The 26973-nt window shown below is 33.1% G+C and overlaps 3 protein-coding genes across 6 annotated transcripts; 2 read left to right on the forward strand and 1 right to left on the reverse strand.

The window, feature by feature from the left end:
- The first annotated feature begins 6708 nt into the window (after positions 1–6708).
- LOC125839238 (NADH kinase) lies at positions 6709–11182 on the forward strand. 2 transcript variants are annotated; one of them, XM_049518207.1, is made up of 5 exons: positions 6709–6887; positions 9183–9437; positions 9556–9636; positions 10528–10679; positions 10769–11182. In XM_049518207.1, exons 1-5 carry the CDS (start codon positions 6795–6797, stop codon positions 11130–11132), a joined length of 945 nt encoding a protein of 314 aa, XP_049374164.1. In that variant the 5' UTR covers positions 6709–6794; the 3' UTR covers positions 11133–11182. The 2 variants fall into 2 exon arrangements, with proteins under 2 accessions (XP_049374164.1, XP_049374165.1); XM_049518208.1 differs by having other exon boundaries at positions 6760–6887; positions 9161–9437.
- A 3132-nt stretch (positions 11183–14314) lies between these two features.
- On the forward strand, positions 14315–19912 carry LOC125839295 (B-box zinc finger protein 22). Of its 3 annotated transcripts, none has more exons than XM_049518274.1 (4): positions 14454–14665; positions 16158–16275; positions 17824–18252; positions 19287–19912. In XM_049518274.1, exons 1-4 carry the CDS (start codon positions 14541–14543, stop codon positions 19569–19571), a joined length of 957 nt encoding a protein of 318 aa, XP_049374231.1. In that variant the 5' UTR covers positions 14454–14540; the 3' UTR covers positions 19572–19912. The 3 variants fall into 3 exon arrangements, with proteins under 3 accessions (XP_049374233.1, XP_049374231.1, XP_049374234.1); XM_049518277.1 differs by lacking the exon at positions 14454–14665 and adding an exon at positions 15988–16078; XM_049518276.1 differs by lacking the exon at positions 16158–16275 and having other exon boundaries at positions 14315–14665.
- Positions 19913–22679: 2767 nt separating this feature from the next.
- Positions 22680–24051, reverse strand: LOC125839267 (probable receptor-like protein kinase At1g33260). Its single transcript, XM_049518243.1, has one exon. The coding sequence runs from the start codon at positions 24045–24047 to the stop codon at positions 22680–22682; it is 1368 nt and encodes a 455-aa protein (XP_049374200.1). The 5' UTR covers positions 24048–24051.
- Between the last annotated feature and the right edge of the window lie 2922 nt (positions 24052–26973).

A 26973-nucleotide genomic window follows, 5' to 3' on the forward strand; every position in this document is an offset into this window, starting at 1 on the left:
ATAATCTACCTTTTTACACGATACTACAACAAGACTCAACTTAATTTAAATTTTCCGATATAAACGCAAGACAATAGCTCTTTTTCTTAACCCCGTGCTTTCATCTTTGCTCTTTTGGTGACTCAAACTCACGACCTTAACCTTAAGGTTGAAAGTGAGAGGTACTTAGGGCATTTTTCATTTACTTTTTTCGGGGGTTTGGCTTGGCTTGGCTTCACCGTGCCATGTGGGGGCTCCTTGTTCGTCAATCCAATTGCCTTGGAGTTAATTTCGCTATTGGCAAACTTTTAGTAAATTTACTATTTGATGGGATAGTTAGTTTCGTTACAAATTATATATAATAAAAAAAGATAGAGATCATGAGATAATTTGATAATCTCTAATATGAGAGAATTGGAAAATCTCGATAGCTTAGTTGGTTGATTACTTAAATTTTCACTCCAATCCGTTACCCATTTCCTCTTTTTTTACAAAAATAAAATAAAATAATTTTTTTAATATGTATTATAATAAACAAATTACTAAGTTACGTTGTTAAATGAATCCAGGTCTTATATATTAATTATTGGTTCACATGTACAATAATTTTTGCTTGATTCTTATTATATACTAATTTGAGGTTACTATAAAAATACACGAATTTCAAATTTTAAATCCACCTTTAAATTAAATTATGGACGTAAACAAAATGGTACGAGATTGAGACATATGATCATTTGTATAGTCCACTTTAATTTGTTTAAGCATAATTGAGACATAACTATCGTAATATAATTAATATAGAAAGTACGAATATTTAACATGATATTATCACTATTATTGCATGGTGGAAATGATATGTTCATTTATATTGGGTAAGATTATATGCCCTTGGATGATAGGGACATTGAATTTTTCTGACTTGTGTCCGTTTGAAAGAATTTATTCTTTTACACATATTACTTAGATAAATACATTGATTGCATTATCAAATAAATTTTATTTAAACATTTAAATTATGATTTATTTCATATTAACACATAATAAAATATTTATATTAGACATTTTTAACTCAAATTTTGAAAAAAATAAATTGTACTTATTTTAACATATATATTGCATAAATAAATTAATCATTTAAAATATGTCATTTTATTTTATTATACACGTTAATCTCAATAAGACGTAAAACACAAACACATTGTGGCGGGCCCTTATATTCACAAAGCTCTTGAACCACTTTGGACCTACTTCGATTATCTTCTAACCAATTGTTGTCTCTGTATTTACATAATTTTGGTTTTTTAAAAGTAAAAAAAGAAAAATCATTAGTTATTATAATTTTAACTAACAAAAAATTAAAATAACAAAAGCAACAAAATAAATGTGATGTCCATAAATCAAAGAGTGTCATGTAAATTAGGAAAATATATTCAAATTTGGCTTAATATTTCTCTTAACGACGGATACTATTAGACCAAAAGTTAAACATATGAGAAGAGAGTCCCTGAGCAAATTTGACCTATTTTTCGAAATTAAGATATAAGTTTTGTGTTATCTTTTAATTTCAAATTAATATATCAAACCGACTTATTCGAAATTTTGAAAAAGAAAAGAAAGAATCTTAGTGTAACTTAGTAAAAATATCTTTTAAAATCTTATAAAAGAAATATTGTCTACCTTTCCAAATAACATTAATAAGCATCATTCTTTTTAGCCATAGGAACATGTAAATTGAAAAAGAGAGTCATGTGTCACTTTTCCTAACTTTCTTAGATTTATTATTGACTCAACCACATATATATATGGACCTCAAAATCTTTTGTACAATAATTATTAGTAGAAGTGCAAATCTTGAGTACAAGAAGATATATAATAGTACTAGTAGTAGACTACTAAAAATTAAAGAATATAGTGCTAGTAGTAGACTATACTATAATAGTATAGACAAGAATTGCCCAAATTTTCAGTATTAAATTTAATGAGGAATCTGAAAGCATAATGCTAGTTGGTGATGACAAAAAGGGTGAGAAAAAAAGACATGCTTTTTGGCTTTTGCAAAGAGAACAAATCCATCTTTATAATATTAGCTATGATATACTTGGCATCAACTTAGAAAAAGTGACCAACATATATTGTGATGTAGTGGTGGGATTTTTCCATTCTTAATCAAATGTTTCGAGTTCGAGTCCTGGATATGGAGAAAATTTTGTTGGGAACGTCATCTTCGAATAGGCCCTACAATGCGCGATCCAAATTTAATTAGAGCTTCAATACGGACTCCGAACCGGATAGGAAACCAAAAAAGAAACTTAGAAAAAGTGAATGATAAAAAAGATGTTAGCTCACGTGACAGCCAAACACGTACTAACATTTTGCATTAATATAATAAAGAGACATAAAACTATTCATCTTTGATTAGTTAGCTTAAGGTTAAACTAATCATATTAACTTGATTCGTTAGTATTTAATTATCACCTAAAAATAGTTTATTAGTTGACTTAACACTGTCCATCAACGTTTTCATGTCCTTTTATTCTTTTTGGTGGTCCTAGACTCGCAGGGATCTTTCCTTGATGCCACAGCCACACATGCATGCATCATGCCAGTGGTTGAATCGAGAATTTTTATTAGAAGGTTTAAAATATAATGAAATAAATACACGAATTTTTTAAAAAAAATTAACATTTATTATGTAACAAATTATAACCTTAAATATAATGTAATTTATTGTCAAATAGGTTGAAATGAACCCCTTGTACTCATGTGGTGCCGCCCTTGATGATGACGTCATGTTTTTTTTAGTCAAGATAGGAAATATAAGAATTCAATATCTAATATGTATGCTCAGATATATAATTTTGACTTTAGATATACAATGTAAATTTCTAGCAAGACAACACACCCCTGTAGGGTACGCTGTATGGATTTTCGTAAAACTAGTTAAAGCGTAATTTCTAGCAAGATGACCGCACCCCCGCTCCGGTCTAGCTAGCTAGCTCGAACCCCATGAGTTGAGAAGAGGTGTGGTGTGTGCTGGGATATGGATTTTCATAAAACTAGTTAAAGCGTGCGTAGACTGATCCTAATAACATATTTATAAAATAAAATAAATTAAAATATGCCCAAGCTGACTCGAATCCATCAAATTTTAGATTTTTTTCAAATTTTAGGATAAGAAATATGAAAGAAGAAGACATTAATCCAAGAGTACTAGGGACATACATAATGTGCCAAACAAGAAGGTAATGGTTAATTTGGGGACAAAGAGAGAAGTTTGGCCCATTGCCATGCAGTTATAATATGATTACACGACAAATTGGTTCCCCCCTAATTGTACGTTTGTTGTTTTGATTCCAGAGAATTCTATACAAAAGCATGCAACTTTCATCATTTTTCTGTCTTCATGCAGCTTATATACATAAAAAAACTATTATCATATTACTATTATATATATTTTCTTAATCTTTGCCTACTTATTGAAAAAAAAACATCTTATCCTTATAAATTACCACCAAACTTGGACTATTTTGTCATAGATGGCGTGGCTAGCTTAAACAAACCTTAATTATTAATTTTCCCCGTTCCTTTTTGTTATGTATAGTTGTGAATCAGTTTGATTAATTTTTAAAACTAAATTGAATTAAAATAATTATATATTAATATATATATTTATAAGTTTATGTAGTTAAACTCTCGAAAAATTAAATATGACAAGTAAGAACGAAGGGAGGGAGTAATTGTTTTGGAATGTTGAAATAAGCTTAATTTGTAAGTTTGAATTCACGAGTATTGTATTGTTGTTTATGTGACTTTTTTCATTGTGAAACACATTGTTTCCCTTTTACTCCATGCCTTGGTACTTGGTGTAGAAAATAGTCCCTTTTCCAAACATAGTTATGTAACAAAAATTTGACTTTAGTAAAATTAGTTACTATATTATTTCAAGACCCAAAAATATTGGGTATAAATAATGGTGGAGCGACAACTAATGAAGGGGCGGTTTCAATTGAATCTCCTTTATTAAAAAATTAAATTGCATAAATTAAGCAAAGTAAATTATTTATATTATGTATAAATAAACTTTTGAATTTCCTCAACAACTAATGGTTTGTATGGTCGTTACTCATCTTTATTTTTTTTATATTGTATAGTTTTAATTGATATAACAGTTTTAAAAATAATATAGTTAAGAATTCTGGCTTCGTCATTATAAGGTACTTGACAAATGTCATCACCCCTCTTACTTTTTTTCCCTCAATTGACGGCCCCCACTCTTAAAAGGAAGAATAAAAAAATTCTTAGTCAAATGGACAAACAAGTATTCGTATATATATTGTGTAAGTGGATGAGGTGATGTCCCTCTCAAAAATCTGGGGGGAAGCAAGAAACACGGATAAAGGAGGAAATGGGAATAGATTTTTTTTGTGTGTGTGTGGAGAGCGGAATAATTGGTGATTGAATCGTCAAAAAATATGGTGCAGTGAATGATATATGTTTTTTTAATTAAGGATTTCGAGTCTGAGCTTTGATAATAAAAAATTTATTGATACGAAGCGTTTTTCTGAATAGACAATACACAATACGTAAATTATTTAAATTTTAATGCGAATATCAGACATTAAACGAGGAATAAGTGAATGGACTAGCTAGCTATGTGTGCTTGATTGTGCTTGGCTTTTTCAAGCACAAAAGCACAAAGAGAATACTTATTTGACAGGATTTTTTTAGCCTTTCGGCTACTGTGCGTACTCACAACTCACAAAATACACAATGAAATGATTGTTTTCTTACCAAAATATATTCGTAATCTTTGTGATTGTTACCTCAGCCTCATGCCAAGACAATTCACACGATTCTCTTTTGATTTGCTAGATCTTCACTTTTTCATCCTAACAATAACTTACTTGTTAAAGTCTGACGAAGAGTCTCACGTTCGATAAAATTAAAAAAATGAGTGATATCTTTAAATGAATTTGAGCTATCCTTTCCAATTATTTTATTGACATTAGAATTGAAGTTCCAATTATTATGGACCAACACTATGTATTTATTAGGCAAAAGTACTCATTACCCCCTGAACTTGAAGCTTTTTATACGGTGTACACCTAAACTAAATTTCGTTTTAATTACCCCCGAACTTGTTTATTCCTCCGTCGCATACACCTTTTTTGTCCACCTGGCGTAGAAATTGACAACACACTCTACTAGGCGCGTGAGAAAGTGATTTTTTGCCATATCACAAAGCTACAATGGTAAGAAAATGTAAAATCTCCATTTTTCTTTAATATTTGGCATATTTTAAACGAAAAATAGGGCAAAATGTAAATGAAAAGTAAAGGAAACAAAGATTAACACTTATTTGGTAAGAATTTCCGACAAATTTGAAATTCAAGGAATTCTGCGAAATCAGCCCTTATTCAAAAATAACTTTTAAACAATGAATTTTAAATTTAAGCAATTTATTTTTTGCAATATTAATTTATCTAGGTGTCTATTATTTATCCAGGTGGAAATCCACATCACCACTTTTGCCAGCTGTTGCGCGCGTGTAGTCACAATAGGAGCAGGTGGACGAAAAAGGTGTACGCGATGGAGGAATAAACAAATTCGGGGGTAATTAAAACGGAATTTAATTTAAGTGTACACCGTATAAAAAGCTTCAAGTTCAGGGGGTAATAACTACTTTTGCCTATTTATTATCCACGCACAAAATGTTCAGATTGATATTGTTCATGTACCCTATATTTTTAATAAAGTGTTTGTATTTAAACTTGAATGCATAATATATAACTTTTAATCAACGACGAAACATGAAAATTTGAAATTACCTTCTTGACTCTTGTTAAATTGTCATATCATGTATTCCTTTGCCTTCGGTCCTATTAGGATCTTGACAAAATCATTTTTCTTTTATTAGTTTGTGGTCATTTGGTTTGGGGATTAAGTTATCTCAAAATTATAATTTTGATAATATTTTGGGCTAATTTATCCCATTGGAAAGTTAGAATAAAATAAGACTACGTTTAATGAAATAAGATGAAATATTCGTAATAAGTTTAAGATTAAATTTATACTTTATTTAGTTGAAAATATAATATATATTTTTAAACGACTTCATTTTCTTCTTTTCATTTAATTGGAAAAGGAACTCACCAATAAGATTTTATAGAACCCCTTCAACTTTCACTACAAACAAATATATTTGTTTTGCTATAATATGCATTTCATATATGGTCTTCCAATTTTTAATTTATTACACAAAAGCCTTAAATTAAAGGGAAAAAGGATAAATATATCCTCGAACTATCATAAATGGCATGCAGATACCCTCCGTCATATTTTTGAGGCATTGGTGCCCCTGCCGTCCAAAAACTAGGGCATATATGCCCTTCACTCTAATGGAAGACTAAATAGGGACATGTGACACAATCTTATCCGTCGATCTGATATTTAATAAATGTCGGGTCGGTGGATAAGATTATGACACGTGTATGTCCATTAGTATAAAGGGTATATATGCTCTAGTTTTTTTACGGCAGAGGCACCAATGTCTCAAAAGTATGACGGAGGATATTTGCATACCATTTATGATAGTTCGGGGGTATATTTGTTCCTTATCCCTATATTAAATGACTCATTAATTAAATTCTTGCTGGGGTAATTCCGGAAACATGGAAAATACTGAAACAATTAAATGATCCATTAATTAAATTCGGATCGAGAAGTAGGATCCGACAAGTTCGACCCGTTTGTTATAGAATAGGCACAATCCTCCGTTACACTGCCGCTGTTTTACTGAAAGAAAATACAGAATGGCGAGAAGGCGATTGTTGCTGTTATTAAAGCCATTCGATGTGTTACCATCACGCCAATTTGATGACAGTTCTCATTTCAGAAACCCTAAGGTAATTTACAGTAACTTGTACTAATTGTTATGTGTATTTTAGGTGTTTGATGATATGCCATAATCAGTTATATGCATAATACACCATCCCTGCCTTTGAGAATCAGCACGCTATTTATATTGTCAATGATACATATTAGAATGAACTTTCGAGAAAACTACTGTAGTTGAGACAAGGAAACACTTTACTTATCCTCTAATATATCAACAGTAACATATCCAGTGTAGTTCCACAAGCGGTGCCTCGGGAAGGTGAGGTGTATGGAAACCTTACTTATACCTTTGTGGATTAGAGAGACTGTTTTTGATAGAGTAAAAAGGTATGATGAAAAATATTAAAGAAAGAAAAGTAGTGACAACACAAATATTACAGATAACCAAAGTAATAGACACATAGCAGTAATAAAATTGAAGCGTAAGATAATAACATATTGGTAAGGAAACAAATAGATGCTCCAGGCTAGAACCCTGCTCTGCCACTAAATGGTCTACTACCTACTAACCATCTACCCTAATACTCAACTTCTATGCTATCTTATCTCCAGGGTTATGTCCTCAGTGAGCTGAAGATGTGTAATGTCTTGTGTAATCACGTCTCTCCAATTCTTACTCGGTCTACCTTTACATCTAGTCAAACCTATCACCGTCAACTTCTCGCATCTACTCACTGGGGTACCTGTGCTTTTGTTATTCACATGTACAAACCATCTCAACATAGCTTTCTGCATCTTGTCCATCACCGTGGCTACTCTCACCTTGCCCCGTATATCATCTTGATTGGCCATCCATCTAAGCATCTGCATTTCTGCTACCTGCATCTTCTGAAGGTGCAACTTCATGACTGGCCAACACTACACCCCGTAAAACATAGTTGGTCTAACAACCACTCTATAGAACTTACCTTTAAGTTTCGGTGACACATTCTTATCACATAGGACACTGGATGCGAGCCTCTATTTCATCCATCCCGCTACAATCCAACGTGCGACATCCTTGTTTATCTACCATTTCCTTGGATTATAGACCCAAGATACTTGAAGCTTCCACTCTTGTGGATGGCTTGTGTATCAATCCTCACTTCCCCATCCACCTCCTGTGATGAGACACTGAATCTGTATGCCAGTACTCTGTTTTAGTCCTGCTGTTCCCGAAACTATTAGACTCTAGGTTTGTCTCCATATCTCCAACTCCTCTGTACTCGTACTAGTTGAGGCAATTGACAGGGGTTGCCTGCTTTGTGGTGTTCCGTGTCCAAAGGTGGAACTACATCGGTTGAAGGGTGGTAGTTGAAGCTGTCTATTCAATTGGCCACCCTTCCGCCACTGTATATCTGCCCCTGCCTTTGAGAATCTGCCTGCTAATTATATTGTTGATGTCAGAAAAATATATTGATAAAAGGTCTCCATTAGAAGGACTTGGTGATCTTTCGAGAAAACTAGTTGAGACAAAGAAAGATTGTACTTATTCTCTTATGTATCGCTTAGTGAAATTTGAAAGATTATGCTTTCTCTAGTAGAATTTCTTTGTTGACCTCTACATGTTACTATTTTCAAAACCAAATATTCTTTTGTTGACTTTATGTTGATGTTGATCTGTACAATTGTAAGTTCTATTTAAGTGTTTTTGGATTTTTAGTTAAATATTACATAGTTTAATTGAATTTTTTTATGCACCCATTCATCGAAAAAAACTTTTGTTTACTTCTTCAAAGTTTGGATGTCCTTCGCGAGTTTCTGATTTTGCCACTGTCCTGGGTCCATCACTCAATCGTTGGGTGTGCATGAAAATGTTGTTCAACAGAATAGAATTCTATGAACTGGAATTAACATGCACCATTGGATAAACAGAAAAGAAGAAATTAATAGTTCTTGTACAAAGGGGGCATCTATTTGACTACCCATGATCGTTGATGGCTCGGATTCTCCCCTCCCTTAGTTATTTTTCCTTTGAAAGTTGTACTTTCGAGATACTTTGTTGATTGCTACTTGCATAATTAGTTATGTGCTAGAGATTAAAACTTTAAGGTATTCAAGAAACTGAATGAAATCATCTGACTGATTCTGGTAGCTATCATGTCTTTACCAGGTAATATGTTATTGAATTTTGAACATTTCTCGACTCCTGAGACTAATTGACCCATAATAACTGGCAGATGATTTGCAGTCCAATCATTTTGAACATGATATTCTTTTCTTTTACACGTTATTCTGCAAATATTTGAAGTCCCTGATGACTGGCACATGCCTCTATTCTTAAATTCTGATGCTCCAGTAGGATGAGACTTCTTCTCCTGCAGTTATTGCAGGTATTAAAATATTTAGACAGTAGATGTCTGGTTCACAAGGAGGCTATAAACTTCTGTCAGAACATTTTGAGGAAAAAGTTTGTCGATTGGGAAGCTGTTTATCGTTTTAATCTATGTCGGCCGATCCGTGATGTAGATTTAGTAGTTACAATAGGGGGAGATGGTACATTACTGCAGGCAAGCCATTTTATGGATGATTCCATTCCTGTTCTAGGAGTAAATTCTGACCCAACTCAAGCAGAAGAGGTTAGCTCGTTTTGCAGTTGTTTATGTTTTGTGGCTATTAGCTTCTTCAGAATCCATATTCAAGTCTACCTGTGATGACTTCTATTTCAAGTTGCTTTGTCACTTCTTATGTGTTTAGGTTGAAGATTACAATGAAGAATTTGACGCTACAAGGAGTACAGGATATCTTTGTGCGGCAACTGTCAAGAACTTTGAACAAGTGAGACTTCGTTACTTATTATTTATGTTTTCCCATAAATGTACTAATGACTTCGTATGATTACTCATGATTAGTTTTATGTGTGAAAATACTGTTGAATAATAGTATGTCAGAGTAAATTCAAGTGTATGCTTATAGTTATTGATACAAGTTTAGTGTGCAGTCGAAATGGTTGGTTTTCTGGCGCCTAAAGTTTGTTTTAGTTAGTCTTTCTATGACCAGTGAGACTTGGCTCCAGTGGCAATGAGCCCCATAACCTTGAGGTGTATTTTATTTTATTATTTGAGGAAAAAATAGAACTACTGATTTGTTCAAACTGTCTGGAATTATAGTCATGTACAATTACTTTGTCCTTTAATAGTTTTTTTTATGGTTCTCCCACACTGGATTATGGTTCACCCTTAAAAAGAGCAATAAAGTTGTTTTTTCTTCTCTAGCTTTTACTTGTGCATTTTAAGTTTCCAAAAGATCTTGTTTATAAAAGCATAAGAACTTGTTTATTTTAGACTACCACCGAGTAATGTGTATGGGGATCAGAAAGCGCAAATCCTGGTTCAAAGTCATGAAACAGCCTGCTTCAACACAATGATGTCCCTACATATACCCTAGTTGTATCATGGTCTTGTTTTAGTTTTGGTAGGGGGATCAGGCTGTCATTATAACGGTTAACTAGCTCGTTTATACTGACTTGCTTCAGCTGGAGTGATGTTAGCTTCTTCTCATGTGGAGTTATGTATATTAAAGGGGTGACTCCCAACAAAATGAATCATTTCATGCTCACAGTAGCATATTCACTTTCCCATAAGGACGCAACTTTTTCACCATGATGCTGCCACAACTCTTGATTTAGGAAGCTGCCCAAGGTCTTAACTAATAAACCTTTTGTTGCAGATAATAGATGATATCCTTGAAAATCATGCTAGACCTTCTGAAGTCTCAAGGATGTCAGTCACTCTCAACTCAAAGCAACTTCCGACTTACGCATTAAATGATATTTTAATTTGCCATCCTTGCCCTGCTACAGTGTCTCGATTCTCATTCAGGTGAAGGTTTTATTTGTTGTAGCATATGAAGCATACTGTCCATCTATGCTGCGTTGAGGTAGGTGCTTAATGATGTTTTCTCTTAACAGTAAAATGAAAGAGGACCAGTCTTCTTCTTCTATGGTGCATTGCAGATCAAGTGGACTTAGAGTGTCAACAGCTGCTGGGTCAACAGCTGCAATGCTTTCAACTGGTGGATTTGCAATGCCAATTTTGTCCCAAGATCTCCAGTATATAGTGAGAGAACCCATTTCTCCTGGAGCTTATAATAGCCTGATGAACGGTACTGTGAAGCCTGAGGAGTTGATGGAGATTGCATGGTATTGCAAAGAAGGGCAGATTTATATCGATGGCTCTCATCTTATTCACTCTGTTCAACATGGGGATATCATTGAACTCTCTTCCAAAGCTCCAAAATTGAAAGTTTTCTTGCCATCTCACTTGATATCATGAGAGTACATAACAGAATTGAACTCTTGTAAATTTGCTTACATGAAGGTGTAAGGGTTTGGCAGATTCTCCCTTTTAACTCTTGCAACCTTTTCGTACTAGTGCACAAAGCTAGATGATGACAGTTTTACAATTTCTCAGCTCAAAGGCCTGCAGGGAAGACGGTTGTGCCTTAGGATTCTGCTCTCTAGACTTGGAACTCCAGAAACACTATTACGAGGAGATGTGGATCACATTTCAAAGCAGTTCTAAGCATGCAAAAGAGGTAGTTTCTAGTTGACGCTTTTAGACTTATCATATTGTTTTAGTATGAACATTGAGGTGTCCGAGTTGAGTCCTCCTTAAGGAGGCGTTACGAGGTTTGTCTAGGTTTCGAGTTAGTTACATACACATAAAGAAAATCCGATTGGGAATTTGCTCTGAGAATTCTGGCATTGAAGATTGGTATTCAATGCATAGACACTGGCATATTTGAGAAAACAAGCATTCTATTTGGTTTAAGATTTTTTTGCTGTAACTTGCTAATTAAATGATGTTTTTCCATTGAGATCGAACATAAGCTTGTGCAGCGTTCTTATAGATCTAATTCATTGAAATTTCATACAGTAAAATAGAAGAATTATACACCACCCAAATAATAGATAGAAATACTACAAATAAGGAACCCCTTTTGATTTTTGAGCAACTTTCACATATAGCAAACATAAAAATCATATTTGTATGTTATAACTATAGTTTGCATAATTGTGCTTCATAACATATTTTATGTTTGCTATGGAGCTTTTGATTTGTATAATTCGCTAGATACATATAATTTTATACAAATTGTTCAGTTTTGTATAAATTCATTTATACATTGTAATTTGTATAATAAAATCTGTATTTATATAATTATAAGTGTATAGGACGAAAATATATGTATTTGTATTTGTATATACACTTTTCTCTCGCTTTATACAAACACAAATGCATTTTATACATTTTATACCGAAATATATAAAATGGCTAATTGTATACCGAATCAAATGACAAAACAATGGGATGTTTGCTGCGAATTACAAATAAAATTAACTATGACTATAGCATTTAATTTGAATTAATAGTTTGCTATTTCATGCAATTTTCCCTTGATTTTCACTTTCATCCTATTCATAAATAGATCACACTCTTAAGTTCGAGTCCATTAACAATGATAATTGCCGTACGAAGACTCACTATCCCATTCTTTTTTTTTTTCAATCTCACTAGAAATTTCATAAGATGAAAAGTTCATGGGGTTCTACCACTGCAAGATTCAATTGTCATTCTCCCATTACTCAAGTTGTTCAAGGGATAAGTCCCCTACACTATATAAAGTTTCCTTTTTATACAACTTGTGATATTTTTCTTCTTTTTGTATATCTTGATGAAAAATATGTGTATATTGGGGTGGGTGGGGAGGGGATCTTAAATGTCAAATGGCATTGAAGATCTTAGTGATTGCAATATTGAAAAATATGAATTCACTGGTTGTGACAAACACACGCAAGCCATAGTAGAGAAAACATTAAAAGTAGGATGATAGATATTGAACATAAAAAAGTAACGAGGTATTTATGTTGGCATCCACACTAAATTGCGTGTCGGCTTCATCAAAGCTATTGCCTTCCACTAGCAAAGAATCAACTTCACCGTTATGATGTAGTGATGAGACTGCTTCATCCTTAATTAGAGATCTCGAGTTTGAGCTCTAAGTATGGATAAAATAAAATTCTGTTAGGAACGCCACCTCCAAATGGGCCCTACAATGCACGATCTAAATTTAGTCGGCGATTCAGTGTAAGCTTCGGACACATGACTGAGAAACAAAAAAAAAATCAACTTCATTTTAGCAAGGACATTAGATATTATATGTGACCTTGTAGATCATACCACTTGCACAATTTATTAGTAGGACATAAGAAATTTACTTGGGAAAATGCATAAGTACCCCCCAGCCTATGCCCAAAATCCCTGAGACACACCTAACCTTTACTAAGGTCCTATTACCTCCCGAACTTATTTTATATATAATTTTCTACCCCTTTTCGGCCTATGTGGCACTATCTTGTGGACCCAGCGCGTGTTGCCAATTTTTCAAGGATAGTGTCACGTAGGCCGAAAAGGGGTAGAAAATTAATTAAAAAATACGTTCGGGGGTAATAGGACCTTAGTAAAGGTTAGGTGTGTCTTAGGGATTTTGGGCATAGGTTAGGAGGTACTTATGCATTTTCCCTTACATATTCAAACATAATTTCAACTCCAAATCAATTAATTTTCAAGTCGGGTTCAAACAGACCTATTGAGGGATAAATGAGACTTATGTACAAAATCTCATTGCCATTATAAAAATTCTTAAATTATTTTCGATAATGTTTAATAGGAAAGGGTGAATTTATGATATACATATGTGGGGCTTCCTTGGCCTCCCCACAACTATACAAACTACTCCACATCATCCCCTCATTATTTTTACTGTTATTCATAATATCATTGCATAATAGTGTATCTAAGGATCGATAGTAGGGTACGATATCTTAAGTTCAAATTTCATAAATAAAAATATTAAGTAATGATTTCTCATTTATTCAAATTTTGGTGCACAAAATCATTCGATACCTATACGACTATACTAATGAGTAAAAAGAATCACACACTTTTTATTTTGAGTAAATACTTTAAAATCTAAAAAGTTGCTATTTCAACACCAATCATTACCATATCAAATCTTTTGGTATAAATTCCATCAATCGGAAAAACTTTTTTGCAACCAACTTAAGCACGTTATTGAACTTGCAAATAGCAAAGTCTATTGAAACTCAGTCATTTTTCGTTCCGATTCATTAAAAAAGAAAAAAAAACTCCTTGATATTATACTTTAGTACTTCATTTTGACTCTTTAGATAGATAATATCTAACTTATAATCTTTGTTTTGGCTTCTATAAAAAAAAAAAAAAATCTTTTTAGGATAAAATATTCTAATGGATATTATTCTTGTCTTGTTATTGAACCATTTGATATTTTTATAGGATTATATAACGAAATCTCAATAAAATCGTCAACGGTACCCACATCCAGCTCAGCGGGTCACCATTGTAAACCCGACACGTTCTCTCAAAATCAACCATTTCTTTATTTTCCCCCAAATTTCTAAGAAAGCCAACAGTACAAATACTAAAAAATCAAAAATTCCATTTCCCCACTCACTCCAGGCACCGTTATTTGGTTCATTTACTGCATAAACCCACCTACTTGCAACTTCCAGATCTTTTGCTTTCTCCTTTTTTGTCAATATTAACCATAGATCTTCTTGCTAAAGTTTGCTGAAGAAGTGATGAAGATTCAGTGTAACGTTTGTGAGGTTGCGGAGGCGAACGTTTTGTGCTGCGCCGATGAGGCGGCGCTGTGTTGGTCGTGTGATGAGAAGGTTCATGCTGCTAATAAGCTTGCTAGTAAACATCAGAGAGTTCCTCTGTCTGGTTCTTCTTCATCTATGCCTATGTGTGACATCTGCCAGGTATACTCATCTTGTAAAGTGTTGGAATGTTAGGTGAATTTTGAATGGATTATGTTGATATTGTAAATGATTCAGCTGCGTAAGTTGTATTTATTTTTATTTGTTTTGGAGTAGCATCAATTTGACATGGATAAAGTTGTATTTTTGACTTTTTTGTTTTTTTGTAGTATAAGTTAATGATAGATAGTTTGGTGATACTATTGTTTATAGGAACATTACTTAGTGTAATTCCACTAGTGGCGTCTGTGGGTGGTGTGTATGCAGCTTCACTCTTATCTTGGGAAGGCAGAGATATTGTGGATGAAAATACAGTGATGAAGAAGTCTTGATGAAAATAAAGGAGAAAAGAACAGTTGTTGGAATAAATAATATCAATGATTGAGGCAAAGAAAGCAATATGTAATAATAAAATCATAGACTAAGCTAGTATGGGAGTAATAAAAATGATACTTGTAAGGGAAACTTGCATTATAAGCACTATGTGTAGGTCCTACTCAACTTGAGCCTTCTTTTAGATTTCAGAGTCTGTCTTACAACCTCCAGCCTACCGTTAACTCCGTTGTGTGTCTATTCAATCAATACTATGTTATTTGCAAATAGCATATACCATGGCACCTCCATCAGATATGTTGCATCAGTTCATCCATCACCAGACAAATAAAAAGGGGCTTAGAGTTGATCTATGGTGCAATCCCATCGTGACTTGAAAGTGTTCCTAGTCTCTTCCCACTTCCGTACCCAGATCTTGGCATCACCGTAGCTGTCCTTAATCGCCCTAATGTAAGCTATGGGTACACTTCTACCCTCCAAACATCTTCACACAACCTCCTTAGGACTTTGTCGTACGTTTCTTCTAGGTTAATGAACACCATATGTATGTCCATCTTCCTCTCCCTATACTGACACAGCCCTTCTCACCTCATCTCTACCACCGTCTCCCAAATTTTCGTAGTGTAACTTTGCCACTTGATACCCCTATGGTTGTCATAATTCTGTATATATCACTTGTTCTTGTACAACGAGATCATTGTACTCCACCTTTGTTGTTCGGGCATTTTTTATGTTCTAAAAATGACGTTTAACAACCCAGTTAGCCACTACATGCCTGATACTACTGTTTATGTGTCTTAAATTTCGTGTGCTACTGAACTAATTTTTTTGTTTTGTGGAAAGATATGCAAGTAAAGTTAATATCTAGGTGCAAATCTAATTTCTTTTAATCATGTTGTTCAGTAGAAATTGCATATTTGGTCTTTGCTTCCCTTGATGTTCCCACCCCTCCCCTTCAGAAAATAAAAAGGAAACCCACAAAAGAAGAAGGAAAGAACAAAATAAAGAAAGGAGATTAGGGGTATTCCTTCCTGCGTGCATTATGAAGATATGCAGATCTTGTTCACGAATGGATATATGGAGGTCTAAGTTAAATATTCTGCTGCCTTCTTGTTTGGTTATGGTTCCATGAAAAGCTGCTGATTCATGGAAATTAATGTAGGATATGGTTTGCATATGGCATGTGGAGGGCTCATCTAGAGGTTCTTAATGTTAAACTATGGAGTACCTGTTTCCCTTATTTGGCAGTCCTTTTGGGCAAGAGATTAAGGAAGCAAGAGGTGATAGATTCGTACTTTTCTGCTTAGAGGTTTCTCAACATCTGTATATAAGATATACTGAAATGCATTATCGAGTGCCCCATGTTATAGGAATAAAACTGGAATTCGAGATGTAATGATAGGATTCAGTTCAAGCATGTGATCATCAGAAGAACCAGTGTATTACACATATCAAGAAGGAACACCCATTATGATTACTTGTTGTTCACATAAGGGTTCATGGTTAAGGATCGTCTATTGTTCACTTTTTCCTGATGAGGAAAAACATACTGAGGTTGAGTCCAGTCTCCGTTAGTTATTTACCTTATTGAAAAAAGGGAGAAAAAAGAGGTCTTGGGATGGGGGAGAAGGTGAGGTGATGGTGCATTTACCCTCTTATAAAGCAGAAACCTTAATCTGGAGTCTTAGCCATAACCTGTTCTCCAGTTCATAATTATGAATATTCATAGACAGAAAACTATTGTTAGCTTTTGCAACCCACACCTTTGCTCTAAGGGGGGATCCAATCCTCAAAATATAATTTCTTTTTTTAAAAAGAAATAAGAGAAGAAAAAAACACTTCTCTTAGGGGGATGCAGCTCCATGTTTTAAAAAGCATATAGAAGCTCAGTTAGAGGTCGAAAGTTTTAGGATCACATAGGATTAATTGTGCCTGTTCAGATTGTTATAATGCTTACGCAATCATCTGGAGTGCTCATGATATCAAATCATGAACATTACTGGCCTTTTATTCTATTGTAATTGTAGATATTAATCACCTTAAGGATTTTGTGGTTATTAGTTGGACTCACACAGTCGCATGAAACATAAGTTACCAGGGGCGGACCCACGTGTAGAGTTTTGGGTGCTCGAGCACCCATTGACCCCGACGGAAACTTTATATGTGTATAGAAAATACTGAAAATGTTATATAATGTTTGTTTCAGCACCCATTAAACAAAGTGTTCCATGGGCGCTGTGGTTCTGAAGTAGGATTCTAGGAGCGCTGGTGCCCTTCATTGAGGGTTCGAGCCCCTACGACAACATCTATATTTTTGTTGAAAAAAGGCCAAAAGAAACTTCTTGACTTCTTTTTCAAAATTATGCTTATATTTCTTTTTGTTTTTCCACTTTCCTATTTTTTGTATTTCATTTATTAATTAAATTATAAAAATATTAGTAGTAAACTTCTAGAAAGAATTTTTTTTTGGCTTGTTAAAAGAATTGAGCACCCACAATCATCGAATTCTGGATCCGCCACTGTAAGTTACCATTTGGCTTAGTGAAAGTGATTGCATCTTTCTCCTCTGGAGATTTGATTTGATGGCTAAGGTTTTTATTTTCCTTTCACTTTGTGGACCAAAAGCAGTTATTTCCCAAGTTTGTGAAATTTTGCTACCTTCTAATGGAAGTCACTTCTCTTCTGTGCTTCAGTGTGACTTTAGATGTATATAATTCATGTTTATTTATCTGTCAATTTCTTTTTTTCTTTTTTTAAATTGGTCTGATCTCCAGTTTATTACGGCCGTACTATTCTAAGTATTGATAAAAAGGATTCTATTTGCGCAGGAAACAGTTGGCTATTTCTTTTGTCTTGAGGATCGGGCATTACTTTGCCGAAAATGTGATATTGCTATTCACACAGCTAATCCTCATGTTGCAGCTCACCAAAGATTTTTGCTGACTGGAGTGAAAGTAGGACTTGAACCTGTTGATCCTGGTGGTATTTCATCCTCAGGGACGTCATTGTCCATTCAGAAGGTTTCTGAGCCAGAGTCTGCTCCACTTTCTAAACGAAATGCCCCAGTATCATTGGATGCTCAATTTAACAAAGTATTACCTACCCAGGCTAGTGAAGTTGGGGATTTTGCTCCTACTAAGTCTCCATTTGCTGGAGGTTCTGCAGCTGGAAGTATGCCCCAATGGCAGTTCGATGAATTTATTGGTCTGGGTGATTTCAATCAAAATTTTGGATACATGGATGATGGATCATCTAAGGTACGGTTTAAGTTGTAGTAGTTGTTGTTTGTAGTATTTCACAATTGAAATTAGATGAATTTCTTGGACTGCATTTTAATCAGAAGTATGGAATGGATGACTGATTATTTGAGGTATGGTTTACATCTTACCTTTCATGAATATCTTGGACTGCATCTGTAATTCTGATATCTCCTTAGCTGGACGTGGTTGTATTGGACTATCATCCAAAAGAGAAAAATCCCTGATGGAGTCTATTCCTGCCAGCACAGTTTGTGTGGCATGCATGCTCTGTTATCTATACTTATGGGTTTAAGTCGTAAGCTTGTATTTTCCCCAACAAGAAACCAGAGAATAATCTTCATCTGAAGACATGGAACTGGAAAAATGAGTTTATGGTTGGATTATCTGTTGGTAGGACCACTTTATGTATATATTGTTAGCCCCAATTCAATCTTTTGATTGGACAGACATTTTGCCATGAACTTGCCCTTCCCCTTCGTATGACAAACTCATAGGTGCTAAAGATTGTTGGAGTATTACCATATTGGTTATCTTGCACTTCGCCAAGTAAATTTGGGCCACTCAAATGCTTGGACTTCCGAGTCTCGATTAGTGTTCAATATAGACATTCTAAAGCGCACATTATTATTAGCATGCGGCTGGATCACAACCTTGCTTAGGGTTGTGACAAAAAAGAAGCAGCTTTAGTTATTGCATCGTGCCCTTTTGTTTTGGGCATTCATACTACAGAAAATATGCCTTCATGTCAGTCACATTATTGTTTCTATGGGTGCTTAGTATATGAGGATACATTTTCGAACATATGTTTGCTTGATATGACTGTAGTCAAAGGTGGGGATTCATGTTGGCTGAGGTATCTTATTCAAGAGTTTGACAGCAATGACTGTTTCATTTTCCCAAAGGAAATATTCAGTCTATCGCTTGCCTCTTTGCTATAAGTAGAATGCATGGATATACCTAGATAATCAATAATTTGCACAGGGATTATGTTCAATGGCTTCTAAATTAGTTCCTGCATTAAAATCTATCAGGCGGATAATGGCAAGCTTGGTGGAGAGTCAGACTCTTCATCAATCTTAAGAGTTGAAGATGAAGAACTAGATGGTGATGAGTGCTTGGGTCAGGTGCCAGACACATCTTGGGCAGTGCCACAAGTTCCTTCCCCACCTACGGCCTCTGGACTTTACTGGTCCAAAACTTACCAGAATCCATTCGACTCTGCAGTGTTTGTGCCTGACATTAGTTACTCCCCTTCATCGAGCCTTCAACAACAACCTCCAAGTGGTACTCGTCTGAAACGAAGAAGGCAGTGTTAATGCACATTTACTTTAAGCTTCTTCACTCACGTTTGTGATAGGTGATTCAGACCCCTAAGCTGTTCACTCATGTTAGTGATAGGTGTTTCAGACCCCTAAGCTCTTCACTAAAGTTAGTGATAGGTGTCTAGATAGAACAGTGTGTGGTAGTTGAAATTTGATTTGAAGTTATTTCAGCAATGATTATTGTGTTTCTCCTTTGTAAGTAATCTGCACTGTCTGCTGCAGTTACATAGAATGCCAAAAGTGTATTAGTTCCACTCCAATTCCCAGAAGTTGTACAAGAAAATAAATGTGTAAACTGGAACCAGAGAAAAATGACCATTGTATCATCTTAATTTTACCTTCTTTCACTATTTCCTCTAGTCGATTCGAAATTGCATATTAGAATTGTGCATTGTAGTTACTTGTATTCTAGCCGATCACAGACAACAACAACAATATATCCAGTGTAATTCCACAAGGGTTGGAGAATGTGACATGCTTATAGACTAACCCCTACCTTTTGGGGGTAGAGAGGTTGTTTCCGATTGATTCTGGCTGATCAAATAGCTCATACCCCCCCCCCTCCCCCCCGGCCACTCCACCCAAAAAACACACACACAGTAAAGGAAAATTCTATTTTGTAATGTGAATTCTCTCCTCCTCAACTCTTCCGCCCTATCGTTTCTTTTTTCAAACATAAAAGACCATGTTTGTATACATATACATGTTTTAATGTGAAAGAAACATATATATTCAAACATCGGACCATCACAACTTATATGAATATCTACATCATCATGCATTTAATGCATTGTTTACCCATATTAAATATAGGTGGGTCAGGTGTTTGATCGTTTTTGTCTTAACCTATTTTCAACCCGCACATATCTGATCCTAGTTCCTTCTTCATTTCCCAATAGCCTCATAATGCGTTGTTAAAAGTTCCTGGTCCAAGCTTTGCTTATCGTTCTATAAAATCATATTCAAAGTGGATGAAGTAATAAGTGGTCGAAATCAAGAGGCAGCTCATTTGAAGTGGTACCTACTGTCAATTATTGTATAGAAGAGCTGTAAAAGCTTTTACTATTTGCTCATCTAATGTTAACACATGCCTTTGCCTAACCTAAGGTCCCCCACATGGGAAAAAAATGCAAATTTAGGCTTCTAACTTAAGACAATAGTAGACTTTAACATATATAAACACATGGTACGGTTACACTAGGCTTTGAGTTGGAGAGTTGCTTATTGGAAAAGGGTTCAACTGAATTCTCTTTGATCTCTGTCTGTTTTCTAAGAATAAATTTTCACGAATGAGAATCATATGATATTTTGGGAATCTCTTATGATAATCATCCATGCTTGCAACGTATCTTAGTGCCTGAAAGTTAGATAGGATGGCCCTTACATAAGGATTATATTGCCTCCAATTTTTATGAATTACAAGATGCTCATTGAATGACAAGAAAGCTATTTCCACTTAGATAATTTTAGATATTTATGGATTATACATTCTGTTATAGATTAAGCAGGTCTAGTTTAGGAAATTATCGATAGGCGAACAACAAAACATAATTTTGTAAGATACATTATTTGAATTATGTTGATTTCGTCAATGTCAATCCCAAATTCTATAACATATTTGGAAATAAAATTTCTGATTCTATTACTACGTCTGCTCCGAACTCTATAGTAGAAGCAAGGACATTGGCTTTTGCATTGAGCAATGGCTGAAAGTTTGGCGTAGTGGTATAATCCAATTGGCCTTATAATTTTGCTGATAATATAAATTATTCTTTTAGATGCTTTAAAAAGCCTTAAAAGACATAATAAACGTGCTAGCCTTTTACTTTACGAATCTTTAATAAAATAGTTGTGGTTTCCCATCATGTGATTAGGAGCCATTTTTCTCCCTTTTTGGGGGTCACTTCTCTTGAACGTAATTTATGATGCGTCAAGAACACCTCTTTTTTTTTCGAATTAATTGTAGTGTTTCGAGTTAATTTGCTCAGACTTCGACTAATTTCATAAAATACAAGAGAAATCATTCAATGTTTTTTTTTTGTTTCTATTGAGATATAAACGGAATATTTCATGTTTCTCAATCAGTTTATTAATTACTAGGTTATATCTTTAAATACTATATCTCGAGTAATTTTACCAAATATTTACCATCTTTCACAAGTATGATTCTATCTACCAAAACTTGAACAAATGAAAAAAGAGAAACGTATTGAAAATACTCCTAAATTCGACGTAATTTATTAGTATTGTCTTCGAACTACTGACACCCTTAAAAACACAGCTCTATTTGATTAACTAAACTTAGAACCCACTGACACCCTTGATCCGTCACATGACATAACAAAAAATGGTCTTAAATTCTTGTAGGAGCAAGTAAATCTTAATAAAAAATCTAGAAAACTGCTGAAAACACTTCTAAATTTGGCGAGAATTTAAGAGTGTATTTCATTCTTGTTACAAAACTGAAAGTATATTTTACGTTTAATTAATTAAATAAAAAAATATTTTTAACACTATCAATGGTTCGAACTAAAATGAAACTAGTATCTACAAAAATTTAAATCTCAAAGACCTCATCATTTTCAATCAGTTTTTATTGACTATTAGGTCAGTTACAGATTTAGTTGAATAATCATGTGTCAGGGACATTGTGCCCTCCCATTAATGTAAACCTGCAAGATTGACTTGGAAGACCTTGGAAAACTCAAAAAACTTAACTGTTGACAACTGCAATTACACCCCATAAATTTGTAGCACAGAAAACAAAAAAAATGAATGAAAAAAAATAATAATTCAAAAATAACAAGTAAAAAAAAAATAATTAGAAAATATTTAACAAGTAAATAAGAACAAACGAGCCGAAGAAAACTAACCATTCAAATTCCAAAGTTCAAGCATGGAATTGCTTGAACTGAATTGATTGCACTATGAGTACTAAGTATAAACTCCTTTTTTTTTTTGCAAACAAAAAAAAAAACAGAACCACTCTATACATATTTAATTTACAGAAATTTCACCTAAATCATATATCACACTCAAAGTGACAATATTAGTTATTCAATCTTTTTAAAGATACTAATAATACTAGTAATTATCAATCTTTTAACTTTTTTGATCATGAGAAACCATAAAAGACATTGAAGAAATTTTACTTGTTATTGTATCCAATATTTCTGAAGCAGAAGGCCTAAGGCTTGGTGAATCACCAAGACAAAATCCAGCTAATGACACCATAGCTTTAGCTTCTTCCAAATCATAAACTCCATTAAGCTTTGAATCCACCATTTCTGCAACTTTAGAAGAATCCCTTAATATAGTTCCAGCTTTTGATATTAATCTTTCTCCATTATCTGATGAAAGTGCTTCGAATCCAGAAATTAATTCTAGAACAATTATGCCATAGCTGTATATATCATTTTTCTTTGAAGCAATGCCAGTTCTCAAGTAATGAGGATCTGTGTATCCTGGAGAACCAAGCATCATTCGATTTGCTGATGGTGGTAAAATTGTGGAAGAAAATCCCATTTTTGCTGACCCAAAATCGCAGAGCTTAGAGTTATATTTCTTGTCTAGTAAAATATTTGAAGCTTTGATATCGCCATGGACTATTGGGAGTGGGCATTTGTCATGGAGATATTCTATGGCTTTAGCAAGTTGAAATGCTATAGCCATACGGTTTCTCCATGAAAGTGATTTTCTACCATCAACGCCGTGCAATTTCTCCTGTAAAGTTCCATTAGGAACATATTCAAACACTAACATACCTTCTTCTCCGTTATCACAATTTCCCAGAAATTTCACAATGTTTTCGTGTTGGATTTGCAGCAAAATGTCTAATTCTTGCTTGTATACTCTCTGAAATCGCTCAGAGCTTAAATCCATGATTTTAACAGCAGCAAGCATTGAATCTGGAAATTGGGCTAAATACACCGTGCTAAATCCTCCATAAGCAATCAACCTCGACCTCGATAAATTCATAGTGAATTTCTCTACTTCATCACAAGTAAATAGCCTCTTCACCCCTAATTTCTTCGAATCCCCATTTTCTTCCAAATCCCCAGTAACCCTAGCATCACTACCCCCACCCCGCCGCCTTAACTTGAACCCCAAACACTTAAACAACGCCATTAAAGCAAAGCAAACAAACAACAAAACACCCAAAACTGAAATAACAACAAAAACTCTGTTATCGTAAAATGTATTTTTCTGGGTCGGAGTTGAATCAACAGTATTATAAAGGTGTTTCGTCGGTGGAGTGGCTAGTAAGGGTTTTGATGAAGCAAAGGAGGAGGAAGAGGAAGAAATGGAGAAAAAGAGAAATATATAAAAGAAATAGGAACAAGTGAACAAAGAACCCCACCACCTACAGACAAATGGACTATTTCTATGAGTAGAGTAGTTTGATTTTGAAAATTTCTTAGTATTTGACAATTTTTTACTCTTTACAGTGCTGGAAGGTGAGGCTTCCATGGAAGCAACAGTATCCAACAAGGGATTTTTTTTATTCTAAAAACAAAGATATATTATACAGATGAAAAAAAATATATATATAAGTGGAGACATAATAAAAATAAATAAATCAATGCAGTAGGAATAGGATTTGGAATAATAAAAGTGGGAAAATGAATAGTTTATTTAAGGTTATAAAAATGTGAAGGGGGTGACTCGGAAAGGCAGCAATTGATTAAAATAGGCTATTTAGTACTCCCTTCTAGTGGTGTGCAATCAATCGATCCTACCAATAAATCGAAGTGAAAAAATGTTATTGGGTAAATGGATTTTTAATGTTTTTATAAGAAAAAAATATTGGGTTATCGATTTGGTATCGATTTTTAGTATTGAGTTATTGGGTAAACCGATAGCTCATTAAGATGATAGTAAGTTACTACTATACCCTTTATAAATATTAAATATTAATAATTTGGACACTATATCAGTACTCTACACTACGGTCTACACACTTCACATGTCATAATACTTCGACTTCAAATCAGAAATTCCATATTATGTTTTGGTTGTAACATGTTATTGTAGCCTTCATACTACATATACTCTTATTGATGCAATTTTTCATTATGTTTCTTGTTTCACTATATCAAAGCATATACAACTGATTTGCTTGTCTCACTGTATCGTGTCAAATTGTTAGAGAAGTGAGAAATTATATATTTATTTTATGAGCATACCGAATCGTTAATGACCAAAAATCGAAAACCGATAAAGAATATCTTATTGGTTAGTTATTAATTTAGTGTATTTAAAAACCAAAAACTGATAAACCCAACCAATAATACATAAAACTGAACCAAACCGATTGATGCACATCCTAATATTCATGTCCATCCTGTTAAAATTTAGATGTTCGATTTTACTTGTTTAATTTAAATATATATATATATATATATATATTATTATTTTTTTATTTTTTATTTTTTTTGTTCTTTTTCAGTTGTTACAATTTTTTTAAAGTTAAATGATAAAAAAATTGACTAACATTTTTATGATGTATTTTTTCATTATATTGATATGCAAAAAAGTACAATTTATAGTACTTTTTGTATAATTTTTGAATATGTAAATTTTTTAGTTTAAAATATTAAATTAATGTAATCTAATTTAACTTTGAAAGTCAATTAAATTGACTTTCAAAAGCGTAATATGACAACATAAACGTGTTATTTAACTTGAATTCAGCTTGCGTCTATGTTCTTCAACTTTGGATGTACATGTTTACACTTTACTTGTATGTGTATAAAATTAAATAATTTGACACATGTTTCGCACGTGTACTATATCATTTAGGACACATGCATCTATTTGTTCAATTTTATATATATTTAAATGTTTATTCACGTCAAAAGTTGGAGAACATAAATGACAATTGATCTAAATTAAAGAGCATGTTTATGTATTATATAGGTAAAAAATCAAAAGATAATTTATAATTTTATATCTATTTTATTTGTATATTAATATTTTAATTATTTCAAATTTATTTTTCAGCATTATTAAATGAATAATTAAGACTGATATAATAAAATTATCGATTTTTAAAAAGCGTGTGAAATCAAATATGAACGAGTAAATTTGGAAATGGGAGTAATATGATAAATTATACTCCTTGTATTAAGGGCTTAGTTTGAGTCAACTTTTTCTTTAATGGAAATCAAATAATCAAACCAATTAGGAGTAATTGATTTCTGAAATATTAGAATACCAATTAAGTCGGTTTTTTTCACCTAGTTGGTTTTTAAAAACGTGACATACACTACCAAATAAAAAATCCAGCGTCTATATTTCAAAACAATATTACCAAGTCAATTACTCTATCAACCAGAAAACCGTATGCATTTGTCTAAAAATTTAGTCATTTTCAAATATTATAATAAAACTTTTGTTTTTATGTGTAAAAATTGAAAAGTACTAAAATATTGTGAAGCAAAATTTTGATAGCTCAATTGGTTGACATTTAAAACTTTTATCTTATTGTTAATGATTTAATTTCTAATCTTATAATCTTCGCATATTATTTCTCTCAGGTGTAATAACTTAAAAAAAATAAAATGAAGAACTTTTAAAATTCATGTGCTCAATAAGTCAAAATTTGAGCATTCAAATAAAATTTATTGGCAAGTTATTTCCTCGATTTCAATTTATATGTCATTTTTATTAAAAATAAATGATCCTTAATACTTGTCATGTCACAAAACCAATATATAAATAACACTATTTTTTAAATTTTACCCCTGAGAGTTATTAGTCTTGAAAGTATGAATTTTACCAACATAAGAAAATTAAATGATTAATTCATGTTTACTGATCAATTTAATTAATCAAAATAAATTAATTTATATTCATTTATTGAAAACTTAATTTTAAGAAAACACTAACAAAAGATATAATAGTACACTTACCTAGTTTCTTAAGGGAATGAAATCTAGAAATGTGACATATAAATAGGAACGAAGAGAGTATCTATATTGCCTTTTACCTACCATATTTTAAGCACATCCATGTAAAAGTCATTTAATAGCACTAATTATAAGGACCATTTGATTAAATTAACTGCTATTCTCTCGCAGACTCTTGGTTCCTTTTTAGTTGTTATGGTTTTCTCTTTTAGAGTCAAATGATAAGAATTTTGACTTATATTTTATAATGCATTTTTTTTTTATCATATAGATATGCAAAAAACTATAATTTATAGTAATTTTCTTATAGTTTTTGAATATCTAAATTTTTAGTTTAAAATATCAAATTAATGTAATCTAACCTAACTTTGAAAATTAATCAAATTGACTTTCGAAAGTGCAATATGACAACTAAAAGAGGACCGAGGAAGTAACTCCCATATTTTAATTTAATTTTGAACAGAGGTAGGCTTTTCAGAAAACTA

The sequence above is a fragment of the Solanum verrucosum genome, unplaced genomic scaffold (genome assembly GCF_900185275.1).
Source record: "Solanum verrucosum unplaced genomic scaffold, falcon-dt-bn FXZP01000170.1, whole genome shotgun sequence".
NCBI lineage: Eukaryota > Viridiplantae > Streptophyta > Magnoliopsida > Solanales > Solanaceae > Solanum > Solanum verrucosum.

Bases quoted from the DNA above. Each gene is read 5' to 3' on its own strand.
- LOC125839238 (XM_049518207.1), top strand. From the start codon at position 6,795: ATGGCGAGAAGGCGATTGTTGCTGTTATTAAAGCCATTCGATGTGTTA. The intron at 9,438-9,555 runs GTTAGCTCGTTT...TTATGTGTTTAG, and splicing joins ACCCAACTCAAGCAGAAGAG to GTTGAAGATTACAATGAAGA. The intron at 9,637-10,527 runs GTGAGACTTCGT...CTTTTGTTGCAG, and splicing joins CTGTCAAGAACTTTGAACAA to ATAATAGATGATATCCTTGA.
- LOC125839295 (XM_049518274.1), top strand. From the start codon at position 14,541: ATGAGGCGGCGCTGTGTTGGTCGTGTGATGAGAAGGTTCATGCTGCTA. The intron at 16,276-17,823 runs GTGATAGATTCG...CTATTTGCGCAG, and splicing joins AGAGATTAAGGAAGCAAGAG to GAAACAGTTGGCTATTTCTT. The intron at 18,253-19,286 runs GTACGGTTTAAG...AAAATCTATCAG, and splicing joins TGGATGATGGATCATCTAAG to GCGGATAATGGCAAGCTTGG.
- LOC125839267 (XM_049518243.1), bottom strand. From the start codon at position 24,047: ATGGAAGCCTCACCTTCCAGCACTGTAAAGAGTAAAAAATTGTCAAAT.